General features: G+C 40.1%; 1 protein-coding gene across 3 annotated transcripts in view; it reads left to right on the top strand.

The window, feature by feature from the left end:
* The window catches only part of STK31 (serine/threonine kinase 31), a 42,133-nt gene that overhangs the window by 12,936 nt on the left and 6,375 nt on the right, over nt 1-22,822 (top strand). The window contains exons 11-23 of one of the 3 annotated variants that reach the window (XM_065051322.1): nt 5,020-5,142; nt 10,606-10,785; nt 13,188-13,304; nt 14,424-14,543; nt 14,989-15,120; nt 16,155-16,256; nt 17,251-17,331; nt 17,685-17,810; nt 18,516-18,641; nt 18,901-18,987; nt 19,818-19,967; nt 21,198-21,323; nt 22,628-22,696. In XM_065051322.1, the coding sequence (XP_064907394.1) occupies nt 5,020-5,142; nt 10,606-10,785; nt 13,188-13,304; nt 14,424-14,543; nt 14,989-15,120; nt 16,155-16,256; nt 17,251-17,331; nt 17,685-17,810; nt 18,516-18,641; nt 18,901-18,987; nt 19,818-19,967; nt 21,198-21,323; nt 22,628-22,696 (1,539 nt within the window). The remainder of the gene's footprint in view (nt 1-5,019; nt 5,143-10,605; nt 10,786-13,187; nt 13,305-14,423; nt 14,544-14,988; nt 15,121-16,154; nt 16,257-17,250; nt 17,332-17,684; nt 17,811-18,515; nt 18,642-18,900; nt 18,988-19,817; nt 19,968-21,197; nt 21,324-22,627; nt 22,697-22,822) is intronic. The other 2 variants (XM_065051324.1, XM_065051323.1) reach the window with 2 other exon arrangements.

Below are 22,822 nucleotides of genomic sequence, written 5' to 3' on the forward strand. Positions count from 1 at the left end.
CTGGTGTTGCTTTCATGGGGGAATGTATTAAAACATGCATGGCATGGCATGCATTTGATTTTGGTAGGTGAAAGGAAACTCAAATGTTTAAACTTGACAATGACAGGATAAGCATTAAAAAGCAGGTGACATTTTAGTGTTGCAGCTTGTATGGGGGAGCAATGTGTAGAAGAACAGCTAAACTGCGAGGTACCCGGGAGCCAGGGATTCACTGGCATGAGCATTTCTTGGGTGAATCCCTCATCCCACGTGCAATAGTAGCAGTTGTAATTTTCTGGAGATTACGTGGGCTGGCTAAGCTCAAGCGGGTCTGTAAGCCTTGTTGAACAACAGTAAAGCAAAGCTGTCTTAGAATTTGTTTTTACCCCCCTCATTGAGTTTTGCTTTGACTCAGTTAGGGCTGTGGATAGAGGGGAAAAAAACCTCCTAATGTGGGCATGAATCAGGACAGATACAGATACAGTGGTGTGGCTGGGGAGTTTCAAAATACTCATAGAGTAGAGGAGATGGTTGCTTCGATGTCGTTCAGGTGACAGTGTATATGGGTTGTTTTGTTTTGTTTTTGGCTGTTTTTTTTTTTTTTGAGTTGCCAACCTGAGCAGGCAGCATTCTTTCATGAGAAGCATCATGAAAAGAGGTTTTATTCTTGGAGGGTGCTAGAGGTTTTTCTGATGGACTAAGTTGTTGGAATATGTTAAGACAGCCTGCGCATTGTCCCCTGTTTCAGTTGTGAATCGCTAACAATATCACATCTGCATGTTGTCTTGTAGTGTGTTACACGGCCAAAATATTTGAAATACTGCTGAAATGAGCTCACAGCGCTATGCTGCCTCTGGTAGCTCCCCATGTGCTCGTGTAGCTCTCTTTTGTGTTTACAAGGTGTGGCCTCACGCATGGCTTGAAAATTAGTTTTGTTCAGAAATCCACAACACACCCCTGGTTCCCTCCCTGCCCATTCTGACTTTGCTCTTGGTTGCCTAAGCTAAGGTGTACGTGAATGGTGGCATGAAATCTTACCACTTTTCAAGAGCATGCTGTTGTTTTAAAAAAAAAATAAATAAAAAAAATAGAAGAAAGAGAAATCTTGCTATCTGAAGAGGGGAAGTTGTGTCATAGTGTCACCAGTATTTTAAAGGGGGAAAAATGAAGAAGACATGAGTTCTGCTGGATGTCGGGCATCTTCCAGAGTGGCTGAGAGCTGCAAAGGGTATGCAGGTGGGAGGAATTAATTTCATTTTCAAAATGAATTGGTAGCAGCTGGAAGCAGGGCATCTCAAGGCTTTTGTGGAATTTGTCTCAAGTATTTTGAAGACTTAGGTAGGTGAAGGGTACAGAACAAGAGTTTTGGTTGCATTGTGCTAGAGCTACGCTGCCGCAAAGGTTGTCCTGTTTCAACGTGCGGTGTAGTGACCTAATGTTTTTCCCTGAGAATCATTTTGATTTTTAAAGATCTATTTTATGTGCTGTAACATGCCACGGAATCTTGTCTCTTCTATTTTCAAATACAAAAACGTCCAGGATGCACACAGTAGAAGGGTGCGCTTGTTATTCTGTCTGTCATCCGTACTTAAGTTATACTGACTGTAGATAGGCTGGCAAATATTTTTGATAGTGCAACTGACTATGTTGCTGTCACTGACTTTGTTTCTTGCTAGTTAAAACCAGGTACATGTAAATCCAGTGTACAGGAAGCCCAGTGAACCCAAACAGGTGGATGAGATAGCTGGCTGTTAAACTATAGCAGTCTGTTGAACGCTGCTTAGTCTCTCAACCTGGCTGTCAAAAGGGGTTTCACTAAGTTAAATCTTGCTATTCAGAACATTGCCTAAGCAATGTGCTCTTTCGTTAACCTCCCTGGAGCGCTGATGCCCTCTCTCACTGTCACAAGCCTCATCTGTTCGTAAACTCTTGGGTGTGAACGTCTTGTCTTGCTTTTGGAGAACCTAATCCATCTTAAACAAATACCACAGATATGAGTAAACCAAAAGAAGTTCAAGTGCAGAGCAAATCGCGTTATTTCAGTTTTCATTGTTTGTGCTTTTGTAGTTGGTTTATACTGGTTTAACTGGGTCTCTCCTGCATACTGTCCCAAAAATGAAGATGAGCAATTAGAGCATTTGTTGTAAATAAGGTATTTATGTAAATATGTCTTGGAAACACAGGAAAATCATCAGTGAACCGAGGTAGTACTGGGGCATGGTGTGTATGAAAATAGTGAAGATGGTTATTCTGGAGTGGAAATGCTTAAAAATATGTTCAAAACTAATTATAGAATTTGATGTAAATTGTGTGTCCAAATAGGAAGGTAGTGGACCTGATAACTTAACCAGCCCTCCTCTGAAATGTTATGGAGAGGATGGCAGCTTTACAGATGGAAAAAATAGGAATAATTAGGATTTCCCCTGATTGCAGTGTAGGCAGATACCCATAGTAGTAGGGTGTAATACAAATTCTCACTTTTCAGGCATAGACAGTGTTTTATGGATGTGTTGCTTAATTTGTGGTTTTGATTTAGAAACTTATTGGAGACTGTAGGGTATATATTCAGCATTTTTTGCGGGAAGAATGAAAAAATAATCACGCCGGTATTTAAAAAAGGGGAACTATTCAGTTTCTTATTTTAAAAAGATGAGCAAGGGTGGGATAAATAGAGCTGTTTAATGAGGATGCTGATACCAGAGCTAGTTTTAGCTATTCCATATACTGCGAAGTAGTAACTTGGACTGAAGGGAGCCAAAACCTGGGGCCAGAAGTAGAAGTAGACTCTAAAAATTGATTAGAACTTGTCCATGGAGGGGATTAATTTCTTTTATCTCGCTTCTGAGGTCACTAAATCACACTAAAGCAAGAATGTGTTTATGAGGTGATTGCATTGTACATAACCTGCTCTCGTGGACTTTCGTAAGCTTTGCCATAGTTACCGGAAACAAGATGGTAAGCTAGTGTAGCATTTGGTATGACAGAGTCTGTGGTTGTTCGTGGAGTTGTTCATTTGTTTGTTTTTGAGAGAGAGGTATAAGATGGACCAGACACAAAATAAACTGAATTTTGTAGTTTGAGAAGCCTTTAGCCTGTTCTAAAGGAGTTTAAGTTTACTCTTTGCTGTTGTGATGAGCTTATATCTTTGTAAAGCAGACTTAAAATACTGCCTGTGTACTAAATGCTCTCTGAAGTTATTGTTATTTAACAGGCGTTAGCTGAGCAGTGATGTTGGAAGGAGACTTGTCCTGTGGCTCCCGAGCTGTCTGGAGTTCCTGGATTGTCGTTCAGTCAGGTGTAGAATGTTAAATGTACTCTGGTGTTTGAACTGTTATTAATTGGAGTTTGGTTGCCTGGCTAAATCTTCTGCTACATCAAGTCTTATTGCTCTAGGTTTTGAAGTAATATTCTGCAGGAATCTTGTCTTATAAAGGAAGGAGGACCCTGTGTCATAAATAGTACTTTTTGTATAGTGTGATACAGTATTCTTTTACAAACTAGCTCCTGTCTTATGCAGGAAAACCAGCAGGAAGTCTGTAAAAATTGTGTGTGTTTTTGGTCACCAGAGATGCCCAAAAGGTGCAAAAGTGCCTATTAATTGTTTTGTTGTTGTTCTGTATTTTTAAGTGCTGAAGTGATACGTTGTGCCCACCTTCTGTAGTAGAACTCAATCCACTGATTTTTATTATCCAACCCACCATTGTCTGGCTGAATTACAACATCAGTCCAATTGATAATCCAAGTTTGAAAGCAGTGTATAGTGGAGTTTGGGGTTTTAGTTTGTCCATCTTTCAGTTTCCAACCATTGGATCTCATTCTGTCTGTTACAGACAGAAGGTTTCTAGTCTGTCTTCCATGGATACTGATCAACTCCTGATTAAGTCAACTTCTAAGCATTCACTGGATAAACTAAATTTAAAGACTCTGAGAACCTGTGTTTGTGTATACATATTTATATTACAGATATATTTATATTAAATATTGCTTGTTAGTAAGAAGCGTTCATTGCACTGTTTGGCTCCATATAAAACTGGTATTAGTGCCATGCTTAACTCTTCTGTTGTTTTCTGTTTCTTGACTGCCTTCCACACTAGACTTTCTAATTTTTTGGGGGGGGGAGGTAGGGAAGTGAATGAGTGTCAGGACAGGATGTTTTAGCTACTTGAGTCATATTGCTTCTTATATTTTTGGAGATGGATGTAGAAGAGAATAGCAAATTTTACAGCAGATCTGTAAAACTGTAGTTTGGTCTTCTATGTTCATATATAGTTTCATATTTCTATGAGCATATTGGGTTAAATCACTGTGAAAAGAACACTGCAAACATGCTTCTGAGTAACTTGCTTCATCCATTTTGAAAGGTTTGGTTTTGGTGAGTCTGTTAAGTACCTCATCTGATATGAATACAGGGTTCCTCTCCAGTTAGCAGGACTACTCCTGCCAGTCATCCAAAGGAAACCATTTTATTTTCTAGAAAATTATCTTTAGTTTGATGATCTTAATGCAGATAATCAATAGGGAGTTTACAGATCACGTGTCTTTCCTGCTAGAAGACAAGGAAATAAAATGGAAAAAGGTTGTGGTTTGTTTGTTTGTTTGTTTGTTTTATTCTAGAGTATCCTTCTCAAGCAATAAATCTCTTGCAGTCTGACTCGATGAATGTAATTTGGCATGTACCCAAGTGTGGATAATCCAAATTCTGATTTCTGTAATAGTTTAAAAAACTGCAAGACAACTAGGACATTTTAAGTTTACAGTGGCAGTTAGGACTCCCACTGTTATCAACAGTCATGCAGAAACTGTTTCTTTAGTTGTCTGATAACATCATAGTTTTTACACTGTGAAGGATGCTGCATTTGTGCAAGGTGGTCATGTCATAGGAGCAGAGGTTAAAAACACTCTGCTTTTTCACTCGTTCCTAGTCAGGGATGTATTGTACTATTCCTACTTTTCAGGGATTAATGCTTTTTTGTATCACTTTACACTTTGTGTATGTGGCATTTGGGTGTGAGCTGCTGACTTGCTTTTCCTTGTGCATAGGATGAAAGAGATGAACTGATTACCAAGAGAGATGAAGTGCAGCGGAGCTTGTATTCAGCAGTGGAAGAACTAATTTTGGAAGTAGATCAACTGCCCCTCACTGAGCGCTCAAGAACATTACAGGTAAGGAGGTTGCTTCTATCAGTATTGATTCTGAGACACCTGTGGAGGGTGTTTCTTAAATGTTTTATAGTTTGAGATCTCGAGAGCAGCAGATGAAGCTTTAGATAACGCTTCTGAGTTAAATTGTGCATCTGACACCTGTAGTTCTCAATGTTACTTGTGATCCTGTCTCCTGTATGTTTTGTTTCTAGAGGCAAATTATTATCTAGCTCATGGATTTGAAAGCAGCTTTTCTCTTATGGTTCTGTGTTTGGTGACTGCCAAGACTTCACAAAGCACACAATATTTAATAGAAGGCAGGTGTTAACAAAAGAACCTGCAATTAAAAAGTCTGTGCAGTTGTCCTTGCAGATTGTGGCAGTGGGTTTTATGGTTGAATTGTAGACTTTCCTCGTTAAGGTGGCTGTACACTGTGGACTAGTGTAGCAAAGTGTAAAATGTTTAAAGCTGTTTTTGTTTTGTTTTGTTTTCTGGAAGGGTGAGAATTAAACAGTGTAGAAGCACATGTTTATACCAAGCTCTCTTTCGCACCCAGCCAAACCAACAACAGCAAGTGGGGAAGTAGACAGGGAGATAGGCTCTGTAGAGGCAGTAAGAACTTTTGAAGAGGACTTTATTAGTAGAAATATTACCATGCTGGTGTTTCTGGCCTTTGCTATTAGAAATAGGTTCTTTTCTTCTTTATGACTTTAGATATGTTACTTGCTTTTATTTTGATTGTGCAAGTGTGTGGAGAGGGGAAAAAGGTTGGCAATAGTTTGACATTTGCCTGTACAAATTCCAGAGATGTATTCGTTCACACTTGTACGAGATTGGGTTCTTACGAAAAATGAGATTACAGGCTGCACATAGGTTTGTATAAGGTTGGAATTGCACTAATAAATGGAAGCATTCAGATTTTCGTGGAATTACTTAGTTTCTAATGGAATTATTTTTCAATGTCATTCAAAAAATGTTTTGATACACTTATTTTTTGGTGATAGTCTGATATGTAGATTAGTGTCTAATTAGAAGATATATTGGATGGGTAGGATTTCATGGCTTTCTAGCACTTAAGGCCCTGCGTGGGTCCTCCTTCTTCAGACAGAGAAAAGTTGTTTTGTGTTTGATTTTTTTTTTTTGGTGTGTGTTCAAAGGTTGTGCTGTGCTAATCCACTAGGTGGTAGGCATTAAGCATCTTCTGGGTAATTGTGCTGAAGTGACATTTTAATAGTTTTTTGAAAATACTTGAGGGGGAACTGAAATGCTGCTAGGTGTGTTAAGAATATTTTGGGCTCTAGGTTGATTGTGTTGGTCATCCTCTCTTGCCTTAGGAGCTAGAAGATAAAAATAGTTTTCCCAAGCAGCAAAACAGAAATTTTTACCAAATATCAGTGAGAACCTTGATTGCAATTTCATAGAGCTGAAGAGGTTGTGCTATGCCGTCCTAGATAAACAAGTATTTTTCCAGTGTCTCTCAGAAGAACAGGAGCGCGGGAACTAACGCCCCTCTCCCTGAGTTGTGTACTGCAAAACTCTATTACATCATACATCTCTTCTGACTTCTGTTTTATACCTTCCAGTGAGAACTGCTGTTGGCATGAGCCACAGACAAATTCAAACACCTTCAGCCACAGCTGGGTCTGACTCACTAGAATTGGAATAAACAATTGTTGGGCTCCATATTTTCCAAGCGATAATACTGTGTTGGTGAAGAGGAAGGCGAAGGGTGTGGGCATGCACCTACATTACTCTAAAGCAAGCGAGGGTGTGATCTGGACAGCTGCCAACTGCTCTGTGTTAAGTGTCTGTAAGCATGTTTCTTCTGCCCCAGGCACAGCCTGTAGCAGCTTGTTCTGTGCTTACTTTTCAGGTGAAAACCACCTGAACAACAGCACAGTCATTGGTCCCAGCCAGCATGGGTTCATGAGCGGGAAGTTCTGCTTAACAAACCCAATTTCTTTCTATGGCAAGGTTACCCACCTAGTTGACCAAGGGAATCTTTTTGGATTTCAGTGAAGTCTTCGATACTGTGTCTCACAGAATCCTCCTGGACAAGAGGTCCAGCATACAGCTGGATAAACACACAGTACAGTGGGTGAGCAATTGGCTGACGGGCCGGGCTTAAAGGGTTCTAGTAAATGGGGCTATGTTGGTCTGGCAGCCAGTCACTAGCAGGATTCTGCAAGGATCCATCTTAGGGCCAGCACTCTTTAGTATCTTCATAAATGACTTAGAATCAGGATGTGAGGGATTGCCTAGTAAGTTTGCTGATGACACACAATTAGAGGAGCTGCTGACAGTCTCGAGGGCAGAGAGGCCCTGCAGAGGGATCTGGACAAATTGGAGAACTGGACAATCACCAACCACGTGAAGTTCATCAAGGGCAAGTGCTGGATTTTGCACCTGGGACGCGGCAACCCTGGCTGTACATACAGACTGGGGAATGACAGGCTGGAAAGCAGCTCCATGGAGATGGTTCTGGGGGTTCCTGTCAATGGCAAGTTGAACATGAGGCAACAGTGTGCCCTGGCAGCCAAGAGGTCAACTGCATCCTGGGTGCATCCAGCACAGCATTGCCAGCCAGGTGACGGAGGGGATTGTCTTGCTCTGCTCCGCACTGGTGCGGCCTCACCTGGAGCACTGTGTGCAGTTCTGGGTGCCATGGGATAAAGAGGATATAAAGCTACTGGAGAGTGTCCAGAAAAGGGCCAAGAAGTTGGTGAAGGGTTTGGAGGGGAAGCTGTATGAGAAACTGTTAAAGTCACTTGGTTTGTTCAGCCTGGAGGAGACTGAGGGGGGACCTCATGGTGGCTACAGCTTCCTCACGAGGGGAGGGGAGCAGGGGTAGGAGTCGAACTCTTCTGTCTGGTGACCAATGACAGAACCCGAGGGAACGTCAGGAAGATGTGCCAGGGGAGGTTTAGGTTGGACATTAGGAAAAGGTTCTTCTCCCAGAGGGTGGTGGAGCATTGAAACGGGCTCCCCAGGGAGGTGTCACAGCCCCAAGCCTGGCAGTGTTCAAGAAGAGACTGGACAACACTCTCAGACACATGGTGTGAACTGTGGGGCTGTCATGTGCATGTACAGGAGTTTCACTCAGTGATCCTTGTGGGTCCCTTCTGACTCAGGACATTTTGTGTTTTGACTTACCACACTTGGAGATAGTGCCCAGGACAAGTGCATGTAGGCTGCTGAGCCACCTTCATATGGCAGCATGCTATCCTTCTGGAGCCTGTTTCTGTATCCATTTGCTGGTGAAGTTGCTTGTGTTTTAGGTAAGAGTGTTTATAGTATGAAAAATAAACAGGTAGAAATAGGGTGTAACTTACTGGATTCTTTCCATGAGGACAGTCTGTTGGATTGCATGCAGATGCTCTTCTGGTGTAGCTAGTGCCGCTGTTTTTGTAAGCAGGATGTGATCCTGGATGTGGAGCTGTTACTGGATACTTTTCTCAGTTCTGTCACTCACCTTTGGCTGCTGCTAAATGGGCCCGTTTTTTTTCTCCCTCCTTTAGATTGGTCCATTTGAATGTGGCTTCTCCCTTGCCATGCCATTTTCTACCCATGTGTACTCTGGTGTATTAAAATCCAGCTGTTCAAAAAAGAATGTGAGAAAAATCTGTTGTGCGCTTGAGTCACTTAGGTAGCCTCCATGAACTTAGCACATACCTACTTTTTGTAATGGCTTATAGACAAGTGTATTTGTACAAAGCTCATGTCACCTGGCTCAGTTGAAAATCGCTGTTTCAAATGATCTGTTGTACTAAATGAATGCTGTTCATTACAGTAACTATTGCTATTAAACTAGTTTTAGAATTTTATAAAACAGTTTTGATTTATTTTTTTTTGTGGCCGCTGGCCTCAATTGGAACTTTTGCAGCTTCTGCCGCAGTGTGTCTGTGGAGCTGGGCCTGGTTGTGGTGTCATCGTGTAGTTCTGTAAAACTGGACAAGCTCCCGTCCTTACCCCACAGCACCTGCAGGCCCCAGCCAGGGGAGTTCATTGCGGCCGCGTTCTGGCGTGTGGTGGTACCGTCGGGTGTTGTGTTTGCCTTTGAGTTACACTCGGTTTCTCATATAACTTCTGTGTTTTAAGAGTTTGAAGGGCTCCTGACAAGTGGCATCAAGTTCTGTCATCTCTCTTTTTTTTATAGTATTGGCTGTTGAGTCTGAAGGGACGCAAAGATCAAAACCTCTCTCAAGAGAAGGAGAGACAGAGTCGGTGTGGTGTGGTTTGTTGTTGTTGTTTTTATATTTTTTTTTCCCACCTGCGTGACCTAGGTGTTGTTTGGGAAGGTCTGTGATATTTAATTCAGATGTACTAGGATCGGAGAAAAGAAAAAATAGTGAAACACCATACGTAAGCGACCTGTCAGCAGCCTTTCTCAGGGTTTCTTTAGTTGTCTTGTCTGGAATGATGTGGATTAGTAAAATGGTGTATTCTGAAATCTGAAGGATGCTATTTGTTACAAAAGCACAGGTTCATTCAGTCAGATCCCACTGTTCAGGGAGGATTTTCTCTTGTGAAATACAGAAAATTGCCTGCAAACACCAATGTAGGTCTCAAGTATTTTCCAGCATGGGACTTTTCACTCAGGTGCAAGGAAGACATTGTCTCCACTGATAATTGACTGATACATACCTCTCTGACCCCGCTTGTTCTTCAGGTCATTTGACAGACTGCCTTTTGTTTAAAAGTGGTTTCTGTTTGCCCTGAGCTTTAGCCCGCATGCCTTTCCCTTATGTGTAGCACTCGGCTTGTTTTCCAAAACAAGTGAAAGGAGGTGGACCCTGTGCTTCATGTACTTGCAGAATACCTGCCTTTTAGATGGAAATAGAAGTTTCCAGACTGTGAAAGTCGTTTCAGAGTGCTTTCAAGTGTCAGGCATGTAGGTAATGCCTGTTCCATCTGGGAATCAGTGTGACAGTGAAGGTGCATCAGAAGAGATTGGTCTAGTGACTTTTGAAGGGAGGGACCATCCCAGAAACATTCCTTGGGTATCTGGCTGCTCACCTTATTTCTTAGTACAAGTTCACTTGGTTTTCTGAATTTGAGTAGTTCTATGAGGAGCATTATAAATTGAACCCCATTTTGATCTTTCTCCTAATGGACAAGACTTTGAAGTCTAATCCATAAGGAAGAAGAAACTAGACTACAAATAACTTCTTATGAGCTGTTAAGCTTTTTGTGGCGTCTTTTCCTTCCATGTTTTGAAGGGAAGAATCAGACTCTGATCTCTGTACGAGATCCTTTTCTGCATTGTATTTTCGAGTAGACATACTGCCACTAGATCTGAGAGGAGAGTAGAATATAAAATATACTTCCCTGGATATAGAAAGTGGCCTTTAAAGTAGAAATAATTATATACCAGAAAGTAGTGCTAACTTCTGCGTTAAATGTCTTGATTTTTATAGATAGTGTACTGTCACAAATTTGTTCTGGTTTGCAAACCTGTTTTCATTCGACTCACTTGATGCACAGGAACTGTCTGCTTCTCTGGAGATGGTGTATGGCCAGGGTTCTGAAGCAGATGACTCTGAGGAGGTATTTCAACAGTTCTTAGAGTGGAAGAGTGGTAAAATGAAGAAGTTAGTTTGCGTCAGAAATGATACAGACACAGCTCTGCAAATTCTTGCTGACTGGTTCGGTGGCATCTTAAAGGTAAGGCTAACCCTAAATATTTCTTGTTGGTGAAAAAGATGAAGAATGATGCTGTCTAACTGAGCTTGTGAGGAATAGGCTTTAGTAGGGACAACTACCTACGGCAGGGAGATTGTGCATATGAGCAGCCCCTCAATACAGAGGGAGAGGTAACACATTGAAGAATGGAGTGTAAATTTATCTTTATTCTTAGTGTACCTTTGCAGTGAGCCAGAGTTTATGCTTTTTTATGAAAGGTCATCTTTTGTATAAAGATCAGTACTTTTATGCAAGTATAACTTTTATATGGATGTTCTCTATTTTTTCGTTTTGTGACGGAAGTTCTTCAAGTGGTCATTTCAAGTGGCCTTTGGATAGAAAGACTTCAGATTTTAAAAGGTTCTGGTTCATAAATGCTGCTGAAAGAGGTGATGAAAAATCGCTGCAAAGAACAAGCCAGGCTGACTTGACATGATCTATGTACAGGATGCAGACAAATATATAATAGAATTTTTTTCCTAATTGAAATGCTGAGTGTGAAGAATCTATGAGAATAAATTGTCCGTTTCTGTTTGCATGTCCCGCAGTATTTTCTGGAATACCATTCTGATCCTTGTCTCTGAGTTGTGGGAGGTTTGGAGCATCGAAGTTGAGTGTGTGTTACTTGTCTTAAAAGCAGATGGATGGTGGAAGTAGGTTGCCATCGACTTGGTTCTGCTTGTAAAGAGAGTGCAAAGTAGGGAGGTAACTCTGTGGCTTTCCCTTCTCCGTGCTTAATATCTATGTTCTTGCTCAGTTATGGACTCCTAATCTTCCTGGGAAGACTGTAAAGCTGCTCTCCCTCCATTCCTGCAGGCCCAGCTTCCTTGCTCTGTGTCTTGTTGCACTTGGGTGTAGAAGTTCTCAGTTTGTGTCAGCGTAACCTTCCTGCCCATGTGAATTGTACAGAGTCCACCAGGCTCGTGCCTTTTCATGGTGAACAGGTTTTCTGCCTTTGCATTTCATTGTACCCAGAGACGCTGTTACAAATAACCATGTTCCTTGACTTGACAGTAAATGCTGTACAGCAGCAGTGTAGACTTGATACATGTCGTGTGCAGTATAATGTTAATGAATATAATTACCTGCAGGTATTTATAATCATATCAGTTACTAAAGGGGCAAACAAACGTGCAGTTGGGTTTCTGTGATTGCTGGATGCAACTCAGGGTGCTGTTGTGCATGTATGAAAGTGACTGAAGTTCGTTAGTGTAGTGCTGACTTTAATTTAGCTGTTTCAAATCTGAACTTTTCCACAAACATTTCAGAAACACAGGAAATACAGACTTTTGGCGTGGGTTGGTAAAGCACTGCTAGGTAGACCAAGGAAGAAATTTTCATTTATCCTTCTTAATAATTTCAGCTTTTGATATGCGATCATTCTGTTGCAACTTAAGTTCTAGCTCCTCTGTTAAAAGAAGTGTGAGCACTCACTTAGAGCAAACGTTTCTTTGAAGTGTTTCCCCTCCCCATATTTTAAATAGATACTTGTCTTCCTCCCTCTCTGAATCCAAGTTGATGTCATGTAGCATCAGTCAGAAGCTGCAATAGGAAATAGGTCAGTTGCAGACAAGGAAATTTTCAGAGACTGGGCAGCTCCTTTCCAGTGTGCAACTCCAGGCTTTGGGGAGCAACATGTTGTTTGAATTTGGATCTGTTGAAGTTTTTTGGTTTTAGTTCCTTTAAGGTTAAGGCAATAAAATGTTTTCACAACCTTTAGGGAAATACACGTGCTTGATAGGTAAATGAAGAAGGTGAGGTTTGCAGGTTACTGTTATGACTGTGTATCTTGCATGTTAAATACAGGTCCATATTTGCATTTTAGTTCTTGTTGCCAGTGTAATATCTCTTCTTCTGCAGATATGACTAAAAAAATTTTGCTGAAAACAACATTCATTGTAATTACAAGTTGATCTTACTGATTTTTTTCTTTTTTTTTCCTCTGGCATCTTCTGTATCTTTATATCTCGAAGGTAAATTATTTCTGACTTATGTGAAAACTCTTCGGGTTTCCTGGTGAAATCTTTAACTTTTGTTTCACTCAGTAGTGAAACTGACATACTGAGCATCTTTTGTATGACTGAGTGGGCAGCACACATTGATTTTTGACATGAAACTCAGGAGGAGAAGGATTTAGATTATTCTATTGTTTCATTTTTGATAAAAATCAAAATGCGATTAGGGAGTCAACTTCCTTCTTGCCTGGTGAATCTTAACTGTGTTAGTTTTATCACTCAAGTGGTGAGGCAGTTAAAGGTGAGATCTGATGCAAATAATGATTAGATTTACAGTATTTGCAGAATTTCTTGCATGTTTTCGCGGTCTGCTTGCTGAATTCTTTCTTTCAATTCCAAGGCTGATTTTGTTTTTTTTTCTCTTTGAAGTGTTTTGACCTGATGTCAGAAGCATCTTCAGATTTAGAGGAAGCTGTCAGCAGTGCGGATGAAATTCTCAAAAAGGTTGAGTTGGCCATTTGTGAAGAACTGGATGCTGACTTAAATGTGCGTTCTAATCATGCCTATTGTGTCATGACTTCTATATATTTGATACACCTTTGATTTCAGTTTAATGCTTTTCTTAATGCATCTGGTGAGTTTATTAACTACAAGGCAGCTTTTTTTTATTTTTTTATTTTATTTTTTTATTTTTTTTTAAGAAATGTGATAAAATCACTCAAGTTGCTCCCTGGAGAGAAGAGAATGTGTTTTCCAGGCAACAGGGAGAGTATAGCTTTGCATTACAGGAACTTAGCTGTATGTAAGCTTAACTAAGCTCAGGCTTAGCTGTGTGTTAGCATAACTAAGAAATACTGGGAAAACTGGTTCTTCCCTCTGTATGAGCAGATAAGCTTGCTTTGTGGTCTGCTGTGTTTCACTGCTTGTGTTGAGAATACAGGTGATGAAAAGTTTCTATATAAAATAACAGAATTGCCTCTCTGGGTGAATGAGTATGGATAAATTTACTTTTTCCAGTTTTAAGACATGAATAGGTTTTCATCACTCTCATTTTGCGTGGGTCAAATGTTCTTGCCTTATTGGTGATCTTTTTCTGTGCTTGTGTTAACCTTTTTCCCAGTTATTTACCTTTTCTGATGAGCATTTCCTCCATTCTCTTTTGCTGACTCTTGGAGTTACAATACTTGCATCGTCTTTGCAATGAGAGTCCCTGCTGTGCCAGGGAATGGTTGCGTCAGCAAAAGCTGAACCTGTCCTCTGGTGTAGCATCATACTAACAACAAACCAGTAGTTTAGTCTGCTTGTGACTGCTCTCTGATAGAACTGGTGACTATTTTAGAAGAGTGGTTGCATGCTTTAATGCTTCCTATCTGTTTAACCGTGCTGTCCTTAAAAAACAATTCTTGCACACCATGTGGAATATGAAATTGGACTTTTGCATAGAAGTGCCAATGAGTTTTATTCTATTGAAACTATTTGATGAACTGTTAGACTTGCTAACTCCCTTTTATAGAATCTCCTTAAGAAGAGAGAGAAAAATCTGATAAACAATTTTTTCCATTAACAATGGAATTTCTCAGTAAAGGTTTTACATGTTAAACACTGATGTGTATAAATTAAGAGCAACTCTCAGTCTTTAATCTACCTCTGTGTAATTCAATCCAGGAACATGATGAAGCAGAGAAAAGAATAATTATGAGCGCTTACAATAAAGTTGTACATAACATTCGTCAGGAGCAAAGTCTGATTGCTGCCATACAGAAGAGATACTTGGCCAGCGTTGAGGTGAGTTTGTGCCTTATTGATTTCTGTCACACTAATCTATATGAGTAACCCTTTCTGACATAATTTCTTTTTGAAAGTTGTTGTCTTATGTTTTTATAGCTTGAGAAGTGCAGTTGTGCATTACCTCAACCAATGCTTCATTTCGGTTAAATACAAAGATACTTTTTTAAAAAACAGAGCAGTGGAAGCTTGAGTCTCTGAATTCATTACAAATCAGTAGTATGTAACTTAAAGGGATTGAGCTTTAAGTGGAATGTTGGTTTTCTAGAGGGTGGCTGATGTAATTAAAGTGAAACACGATAAAACCCTCTTCTGTGGGGAAAAACCTGGAAAGGCTGAAGTCAAATAGGCTTCTGGCAGTTCCTCTAATGTGTTGGACTAAAACATGTAAAAATAGAATGTTTGCATGCTTTCAGATTATTTTTTTTCCTTCTTTTCCTCCTAGTTCAAAAAACAGGTTGAGGAATGGCTGAATAGAAGACCTGATATTAACAACTTATCATCAGTTAAGAAAACTGTGAAAAGCTTAAAGGCCCAGTTAAGGTGGAAGCTGGTTGAGAAGAACAATTTGGAGGAGGTATGAAAATATTTGCAGTGTTGGTGGCTTTGTCTATTGTTTTTAAAATTGGTTTAGAAACATGAATTTTGTCTGTTCCAAGTAAGTGGTAGCTATATAGAACAGTTTGTTTTCTGACCTGAATTTCGCCTTTAATTGTGGAAGTTTTACAGTCCCCTGAGACCACGTCTGAATGGCTTTAAAAAAAAAAACAAACCGAAAAAATGGGTCCATAGCCACCTTTCTGTTTCAGTCCCCATCTATGCCCCTGTGCTTTCAACCAGGTCCCTCTGGTGGCGGTTGCTGCTCACAGCACGCACAGTTTTGTCCAGCTCTTTTTACTGTGCTGGCTGTGTGATTACTGCAAGTTTCGACTTCGTTAATAGTCACTGCATCTCCGCTTTAGTGACAGAGGTCAATGTTTGTTCTAGTTTTCAGGGTTCCCCACTTACCCCTCAGAGAAATAAAAAGAATGTAAATATTACCCCAGTTTCAGTGCTGTTTGCTTGATCGCACATTAATTATTCTGATGATGCTTAAGGAAAAAAAGAACCTGCATGTGCCTCTCTGTAAGCATTGTAAAGGGACAGTAAGCTTCCAAGAGGGATTTAAAATGAGACACACTAATGAAATCCATTGGGAAAAGGGTTCCTGAATAATGAGGCGACACGAGGGAAAAACCTGCTTGTGAGAGAAAAAAGTGAATGATTTATACAACCAGACATTGCTTGTAGATGAATGATGTTGCTGTTATGAATATATGTGATCAGCTAATTAAAAGAAAAATGCTCTTTGACTTAGGAACCAAGTAGACAAAGGGCTAGAACACTTGGTCTGTCACATAAATAATTGGAATGCCTTTCTCAGTGATCAGGTTTTAAGAGATTCTCTTGGGTTTCCAGGAAGGAAACTGACTAAAATACACATTTGAGAATATGTTCAACTCTAGAATGGTGATGTGGAAGCTGTTTTTTAATCTTGATATAGTAGATTACCATTGTTTGGTATAATAGCAGAATGAGAATTATACGCTAACTTTGTTATTCCTGATGCAGTCTGATGATTACAGTGAGTGTGAAATGACGAGAATAAAAGAGGAAATTGCCGATCTGCGAAACAGGGTTCTTCAGGAAATATCCAAGGAACAAGAAGAATATGTAAGTATTAAACTACTTAGGGAACTAAAACCTGTATGAGGCACATCTGTGTTTCTGTTGCTTTAATGGCTTTTCTGGGTAATAAAAAAAAGTGATTTTTGTAATGTTGAATGTTAAGATGGCCCAGTGAGACTGACGGGAGAAGGCATGGAAGCTCATCAGTTTTATATCTATTTGAACACCGATTCTTCAGACCTTCCCCTCCTTCCTCCCTCTGTAAGGGGATGAGGGGAGAAAAAAAAAAGTGAGCTGTAGTTCCCAATCCAGAAGAGCTGCAGGTGAAAATGTAAGCTCAGTCGCTGAAGAAAAACTGCATTTCTTGCAAGAAGGGGAACTGTTTCCTTATGACTAGGTTAAACAGCCTTTTATACTGTTGCGAAGGAGATCACCCATTTTCTGAGTCCTCTATATGGAGGGAAGAATTGGAAATCATTGCCTTGTGAGTGAGTAGAAGGGCACCAGGATTTGTGATGCTGATGTTCCTACTCCTGCAGCAGTTTTGTGTGTGATAGTTACCTTGCAGCATTACAGCTGTGCAGGATCTGGGGTCGCTTGAGATGCTGTCCCAGTCTGTGGTACTTCTTAATTTCAGTCTTCCTCCACTTACTCCTAGTGAAGTTGTTTTCCTTTCTTTAGACCTACCTGTAGAAAAGACGAGATGTTTTCCATGATAGCGCATGAGCTGTTTGGGTTCTTCATATTACCCACCGTCTGAGCTTTCAAAAATCTGTGCATATCAAATTTGCTGTATTAGTGTTGTGTGCCGTTGTTTGTTTCATTTTTTGTGAGTGTGTGTGGTGCTGATGGGTGTGTTTTTGTGTGTGTGTCTAAAAGCAAATGACAGTGTTGTTCTGAGTAGTGTTGTTGAAGAAGGTGCAGTCATGGTCAGTGTACATTTGAATGTCCTGGGTATACATAGCAAATATCAGTGTGTGTGTACATACGTGTCAGAAACTAGTGACCTGAAGCTGTGGGCCCTGTTTCCTTCCTTTAGGAGAAGCTTACATATTTGGTACAGAAATGGTTCCCTGAGTTACCACTTCTTTATCCAGAAGCAGGAATTCTAAACTATATGGTAAGCAGAGACTGTTTGCTTGCACTGCCAGTTATTGTTTCAGTCACTATCAAGGCTCTGCACCGACAATGCACCTCTGTCCATTGGGGGGACATATACCCTGAGCATTGTTTGTTGTGGTCTTCCTCCTTCTCCTCCTCTTCTGGAAGATGTTCAAGGAGTGCATTTCATTAGCTGAATCATCATGACAAATCTCTTGGGAAGAAATGCTGTAACTTTTTAAGATGTCCCATCTGGTTTTGTGCTTTGTTAAGTTGACTGAGGGAGAGGAGAGGTAGTCGAAGCCTCTGAATCCTGCCAGCTGTGAAATGCCCTGTGCTTACCCTGGGTATCTGCCTGTGCATGTGCTTCAGAACTCTGGAGGACTTCTGGCCTGCAGCCTGGAGCGAGATCTTTTGGATGCTGAGCCCATGAAGGAACTGAGCACGAAGCGCCCTTTAGTGTGTTCAGAAATTCAGGGCCAGAAGGTTCTTTTAAAGGTAATGTTGGCACTGGCTTTCAGTTAGTGCTGCAGGTGAGGCCTTAACTTACTAACCTGCTGATTCTGATGAGCTCCAGTGTTCCTTTCATATGTCTGTGTTTAACAGCCCTTTTCTGGTGGCAGATTTTTTTTCTTGGGGTCAGTAGAACATGAAGCACTGTTTTCCTTCTGGATTGCTTCTGGGTTGCTTACTGACTTTTTTTTTTCCACAACTTCTGAGGACTGCTGTAGTGCACAGTCCTTCCTCTCTACTGTCTGTTCTTTCTGGTATCTGATGGACCTTTTATTTTGTTCATTATTTCTGTTTGTTTTTGCAGATGCTGGTTTGTCTTCCTGATTATTTCACTGAGAAATTTCAGGAACTGCTCCTTTTCCCTTGCTCTTCTTCTTTACCAGTGTGCCAGTAATTCGGGAACCAGGGGTGTAGTATTCTGAGAGGCACAGTTATAAATATTCTTCTTGCTTTTGACTGGGCTTATTGAAATCTCAAATTAGACACAAGTTTCCTCTTTTGTTGCTACAGACTTTCTAAGACTGAATAAAAAAATATAGTCTACGCAGTTGGAATTTGAGTTTTGTGTTAAGTAGAAGAGAAGTTTATCTGATGGCATCTAATAATATGCATTTCTTCAATTAAAAAGTTTAATGCAATAATATGACAGACATTAAAAGTAATAGCTTGGGTATCTGTTTTGTTTTTAAGGGATACTCTGTAGATGTAAGCTCAGAAGCCAAAGTCATAGAAAGAGTTGCCAAGTATCACAGAGCTTGGGATCAGCAGAAGGAGAAATCTGGATTGTTACAACTGTTGTTCCTTCTTTTCTGCAAGGCAAGATTCAAATTGATGATCTTAATTTCTGGTTTAAGCTGAAAAACTTGCAGTTGGACCTTAAAGGTCTAACAGATTTTAAGTTGGAGTATTGAATCAGGAAAATATTTTCTCTCTGAGTTTTGTCTAAACTGTCTACTTAGTAAACATAGTGAATTCGTTTATCACACATCTGGTGCATGTTACACTTCCCAATATTCCTGATATTTGAAACAATCTGTTTCTTTTTTTTTATTTTTTTTTTTAATTGCTGTTGAAGTCTGATCCTTTGATATATTTAATGGTCCCGTACTACCCAGGAGCAAGTCTAGGAGCTTTACAGGCTGATACACCTTTAACTTTGGAAGTAAGTATAACTACTTAGACTATCAGCATTTTATTTTGCATGTTTTTGAACTGAACTCTGATTGTTTTGCTGTATCTTGTGGTGCTGATGGTGTTTCACCAGTGTTCTTCCTTTGGAGGCTGACAGTGCCTGTACAGAGTAGCGCAGAATAGCTTGACTGGCATTCTTAGCATTTGGTCAGGCAGTAGTTTATAACTTTCTCAAAGAGATTTTACTTGGATACACTTTTCTATTGAAATTAATGCCTCAGCTGTATTACCGGTACGTTTTAAAAGTACTGAGGTGAACATGTTAGATATTCAGGGACACACATTTCTGTATTGAAGTTTCAGAGGACTCTTGTGTGTGTAATTTTATATTTTTTTCCTCTCCTCCCTCACTTCACCCCCCACCTTTCTTCTCCCTCCTGCCCACACAGCATGTGGGCAGTTTGGATCATCATCCCTTCTCAAAGAAGCAGTAGTTGGAAGCCAATACAGTCTTTTCTCTAATTCTGTTTGATGACTTGAAGCTTCTTTTTGCTGACTTGGAGCTACTTGTAAAGGTCCAAGTTGCATGGTTTTTTTGTTGTTTTTTTTTTCTCTCCATACTTTTTATATTAGTGATTTGTTAATCAGTGACTGCATTTTTTTTTCCTACCTGGCTGTGGAAGTCATAATAATCTTACTGGGAATTAACCCATAGTTCATAAAATGGAATTAGAATGAGGTTTCAATTTGTACAAACCTTAAAAAAAAAAAAAAGAAGTCTTGGTTCTGAATAGAAATTTACTTGATACTGTGCTTTGTTTTTTCCATATCTATCTTTGCAATAAACACTTGAATCATCAGGAGACATTAACAGTGATGAAAGGAGTGGCCCAAGGTCTGCAAACGTTGCATGGAGCTAATATAGTCCACGGATCTCTGCATGGAAATAACGTGTTTGTTGTGAATCGGAAACAGGGAATTGTTGGAGACTTTGATTTCACAAAATCAGAGGTAAAAAATCCTTAATGACTTTTAGTCAGAATTATATATCCAAACACAACTGTGTTTGCAATTTGAAATACTTATTGATAAACATTTGCTCAGTGGTGGGGATCTTATATTGTGAATAGGGTTGAACAGTTTGAGTTTTATCGAAGTTTTTGTAAACACAATCTGATTTTGGTGGGGGGAAACAATTACTGAGTGTAGGCTCTGGTCAAGCAAAACAGAGGAACAAAAAAAGAAGTTGCAGTACTTTTTTGTTGGCTCTCTGTCTTGTGTAGTTAGTGGTTATCAGCATCATCAGAGGTGGGAGTAGGAACTCATGTTTGAACAAGGGCTGGCCAAGCTCATGGGAAGTCTTTGCCTTCATGTTTGATAGGTTATGGGGTTCTAATATATGTTTTAATCTGTGGCATTGTTTGGTAAATTAACAGGGTTTTACACGTTGCCTGTATTTATTTGCATTTATATGACCTCTGGAGATCACCTAGTCCACCCTACCTGCTAAAGCAGGTTCACCTAGAGGAGATGGCACAGGAATGTGTCCAGGTGGGTTTAAATGTCTCCAGAGAAGGAGACTCCACAACCTCTCCGGGCAGCCTGTTCCAGTGCTCTGGCACCCTCATGCTTGAGTGGAGCTGGTAACTAATGTGTCACCAAGTACTCTTGGCAACCTGGAGACAAGTCTTCTCCAGTCTGGCTGTAGCTGGTGCTGGCTGCTGTCATGGAGGGGGACAGAAGCTCAGAGTCTAGCTTTTATTTTGAGAGTAGGCAGTCCTAAAAATATGCTGGAAAGCAGGAGGGAGGAAGCAGCTAGTTTCAGGTAAACACCAGAAAGAGAAATAAAAATAGGAAAGCTGACAGAACTGAACTTCAGAACTAAAGTTTTCCAAAATATTGCCAAATGTCTTTTAATATTTGTGATTTTTTTTCTAATTTGAGAAGTTTTGCAATTTGTCTTCTTCACCACCTTATCAGCTGTAATAGTTCTAGTATGGAGTAAAATCTGCCATTCCTGTTCTTCTATTACAGTTAGTTTGATACATATACATCTGTCATCTGTATCTCATTTTGCACACCCCTTTTTATCATTAAAGGAGGTTTTTACATTTCAGTCTGGGTCAGCACAGAACTCTATAGTGAAGTTGTGTGACACATTAAAAACCAGAAGGATTTACATCTGCTTCAATGTGCTCTTGGTCTGGCTTGAAATTACAACTGCAGTATTTTTCCCCGTAGGAGGAACGTGCTGCTGCAAACACCATGGTGGTTAGTACCCTGAGCTTAGTTTCTCCCGAACTGAAGATGGGACAGCCAGCTTCTCCAGCCTCTGACATGTATGCTTATGGCTGCCTCCTCTTCTGGGTATGTTATGACTCATGGCAGAGCTTCTAGTAACACAATGGAACTGTAGCAGGCCTATAAAGAGCACAAAATGTTGTCTCCAGCTTCTGCTTTGAACTATTGTGGCAAAATAAGTGTTAATATTTTCAACTGAGTAGTAAGTGTGGAACAAATGAGAGTTATGATCATGGGCAGAAGACAGCACGTTTTTTCTGTAACATATACACAATGTAATTTGTATAGTAATATGAACAAAAGTTATGCTTTTTTTCCCTCATGCTGTGGATTTTCAGTTCTTACTATTTATTAATGTGGTATGGTTTAGTTAGTACACTTTTAGTACCACTATTCTTATCTTAATCTGTTCTAGAAAAAAGGTCTTTGCAAGTAGAAGTGAGTAAACAAACAAAAAAACCCCAACAAAAACAAACAAACAAAAAACCCCCCAAATCCCACCAAAAACCGCACAAACAGTAAAAATAAAAAAAAAGGAAACAAAAGACAGTTTTACAAATGGCTTGACAAGAACATCTGAGATGCAGCAAGATGGGCATTCTTCTAAAACCTCATCCAAGTTTACCAACTGAATTTCAGGTTAACCCACATGTCAGACTTGGTGGTGTATTGATCATTTGATGGAAAATTCTGGCTCCAGTGTTACTGTTAGGTTCAACAGTTGCCAGTTTCACGTTGGGCAACTGAAATTGTGTTCTCCCTTGTTAAGCAGCAGTGCCACCTTCAAAATTGAGGCAGTGGTTTGGAGAGTCCTCTGCTGATCTGTGGCACAAGAGCCCAGCGCTGACTCAACAGACGCTTCCTTTTGCTGTCTGTGTAGTTGTTCAGAATAGAGGCAGAATAGAGGCATTTTCAGCTTAACCTGCAGGCAGGGTTTTGAAAAATGCTGTATGTGGGCACAGTTCTAGGCAATAGTAAAGGCTGCGGTAATTTTACTTTGTTTATGGGTACAGGGTTCACATTTGTCTGTTAGAATGCACTTAACCCTCAGCATTTCTTAAAGAGAATTATATAATCAAATGTACAGCTTGGGCATGGACTTTGAGTTGTATTTTTAAAAGTCTCTTTCTTTTCACCTTTAAAAGTTTCTTTTGATACTATTTTTCCACTTGTTTTTGTGTAAGGGGAACTTGAGCCTCCGTGCATGTTTCACCCTACTGTGAAATTAGGAAAAAAGCCTTTCCCTCCCATTTTCCCGTAACAATCCATTATCACTTGAAACCTGGAATCTCCTTGACTGATATTTAGTTTTGTTAAACTAAAAGGAAAAACCCACCAGTGTTACGCATTATGTATCTTTTCATTCACAGCTTTGCATTCAAAACCAGGAGTTTGGCTTAAAAGAAGATGGAACACCTGAGGTGGATGTTGTTGTCATGGTACGTCAGTTGTCAGATGAGGAAGACTAGACTGCTCTTGTTTAGGGGTATTGAATTGACTTCCTCCCCGTCCTTCCTCCCCGTCCTTCCTCCCCGTCCTTCCTCCCCGTCCTTCCTCCCCGTCCT

The sequence above is a fragment of the Columba livia genome, chromosome 2, assembly GCF_036013475.1.
Source record: "Columba livia isolate bColLiv1 breed racing homer chromosome 2, bColLiv1.pat.W.v2, whole genome shotgun sequence".
NCBI lineage: Eukaryota > Metazoa > Chordata > Aves > Columbiformes > Columbidae > Columba > Columba livia.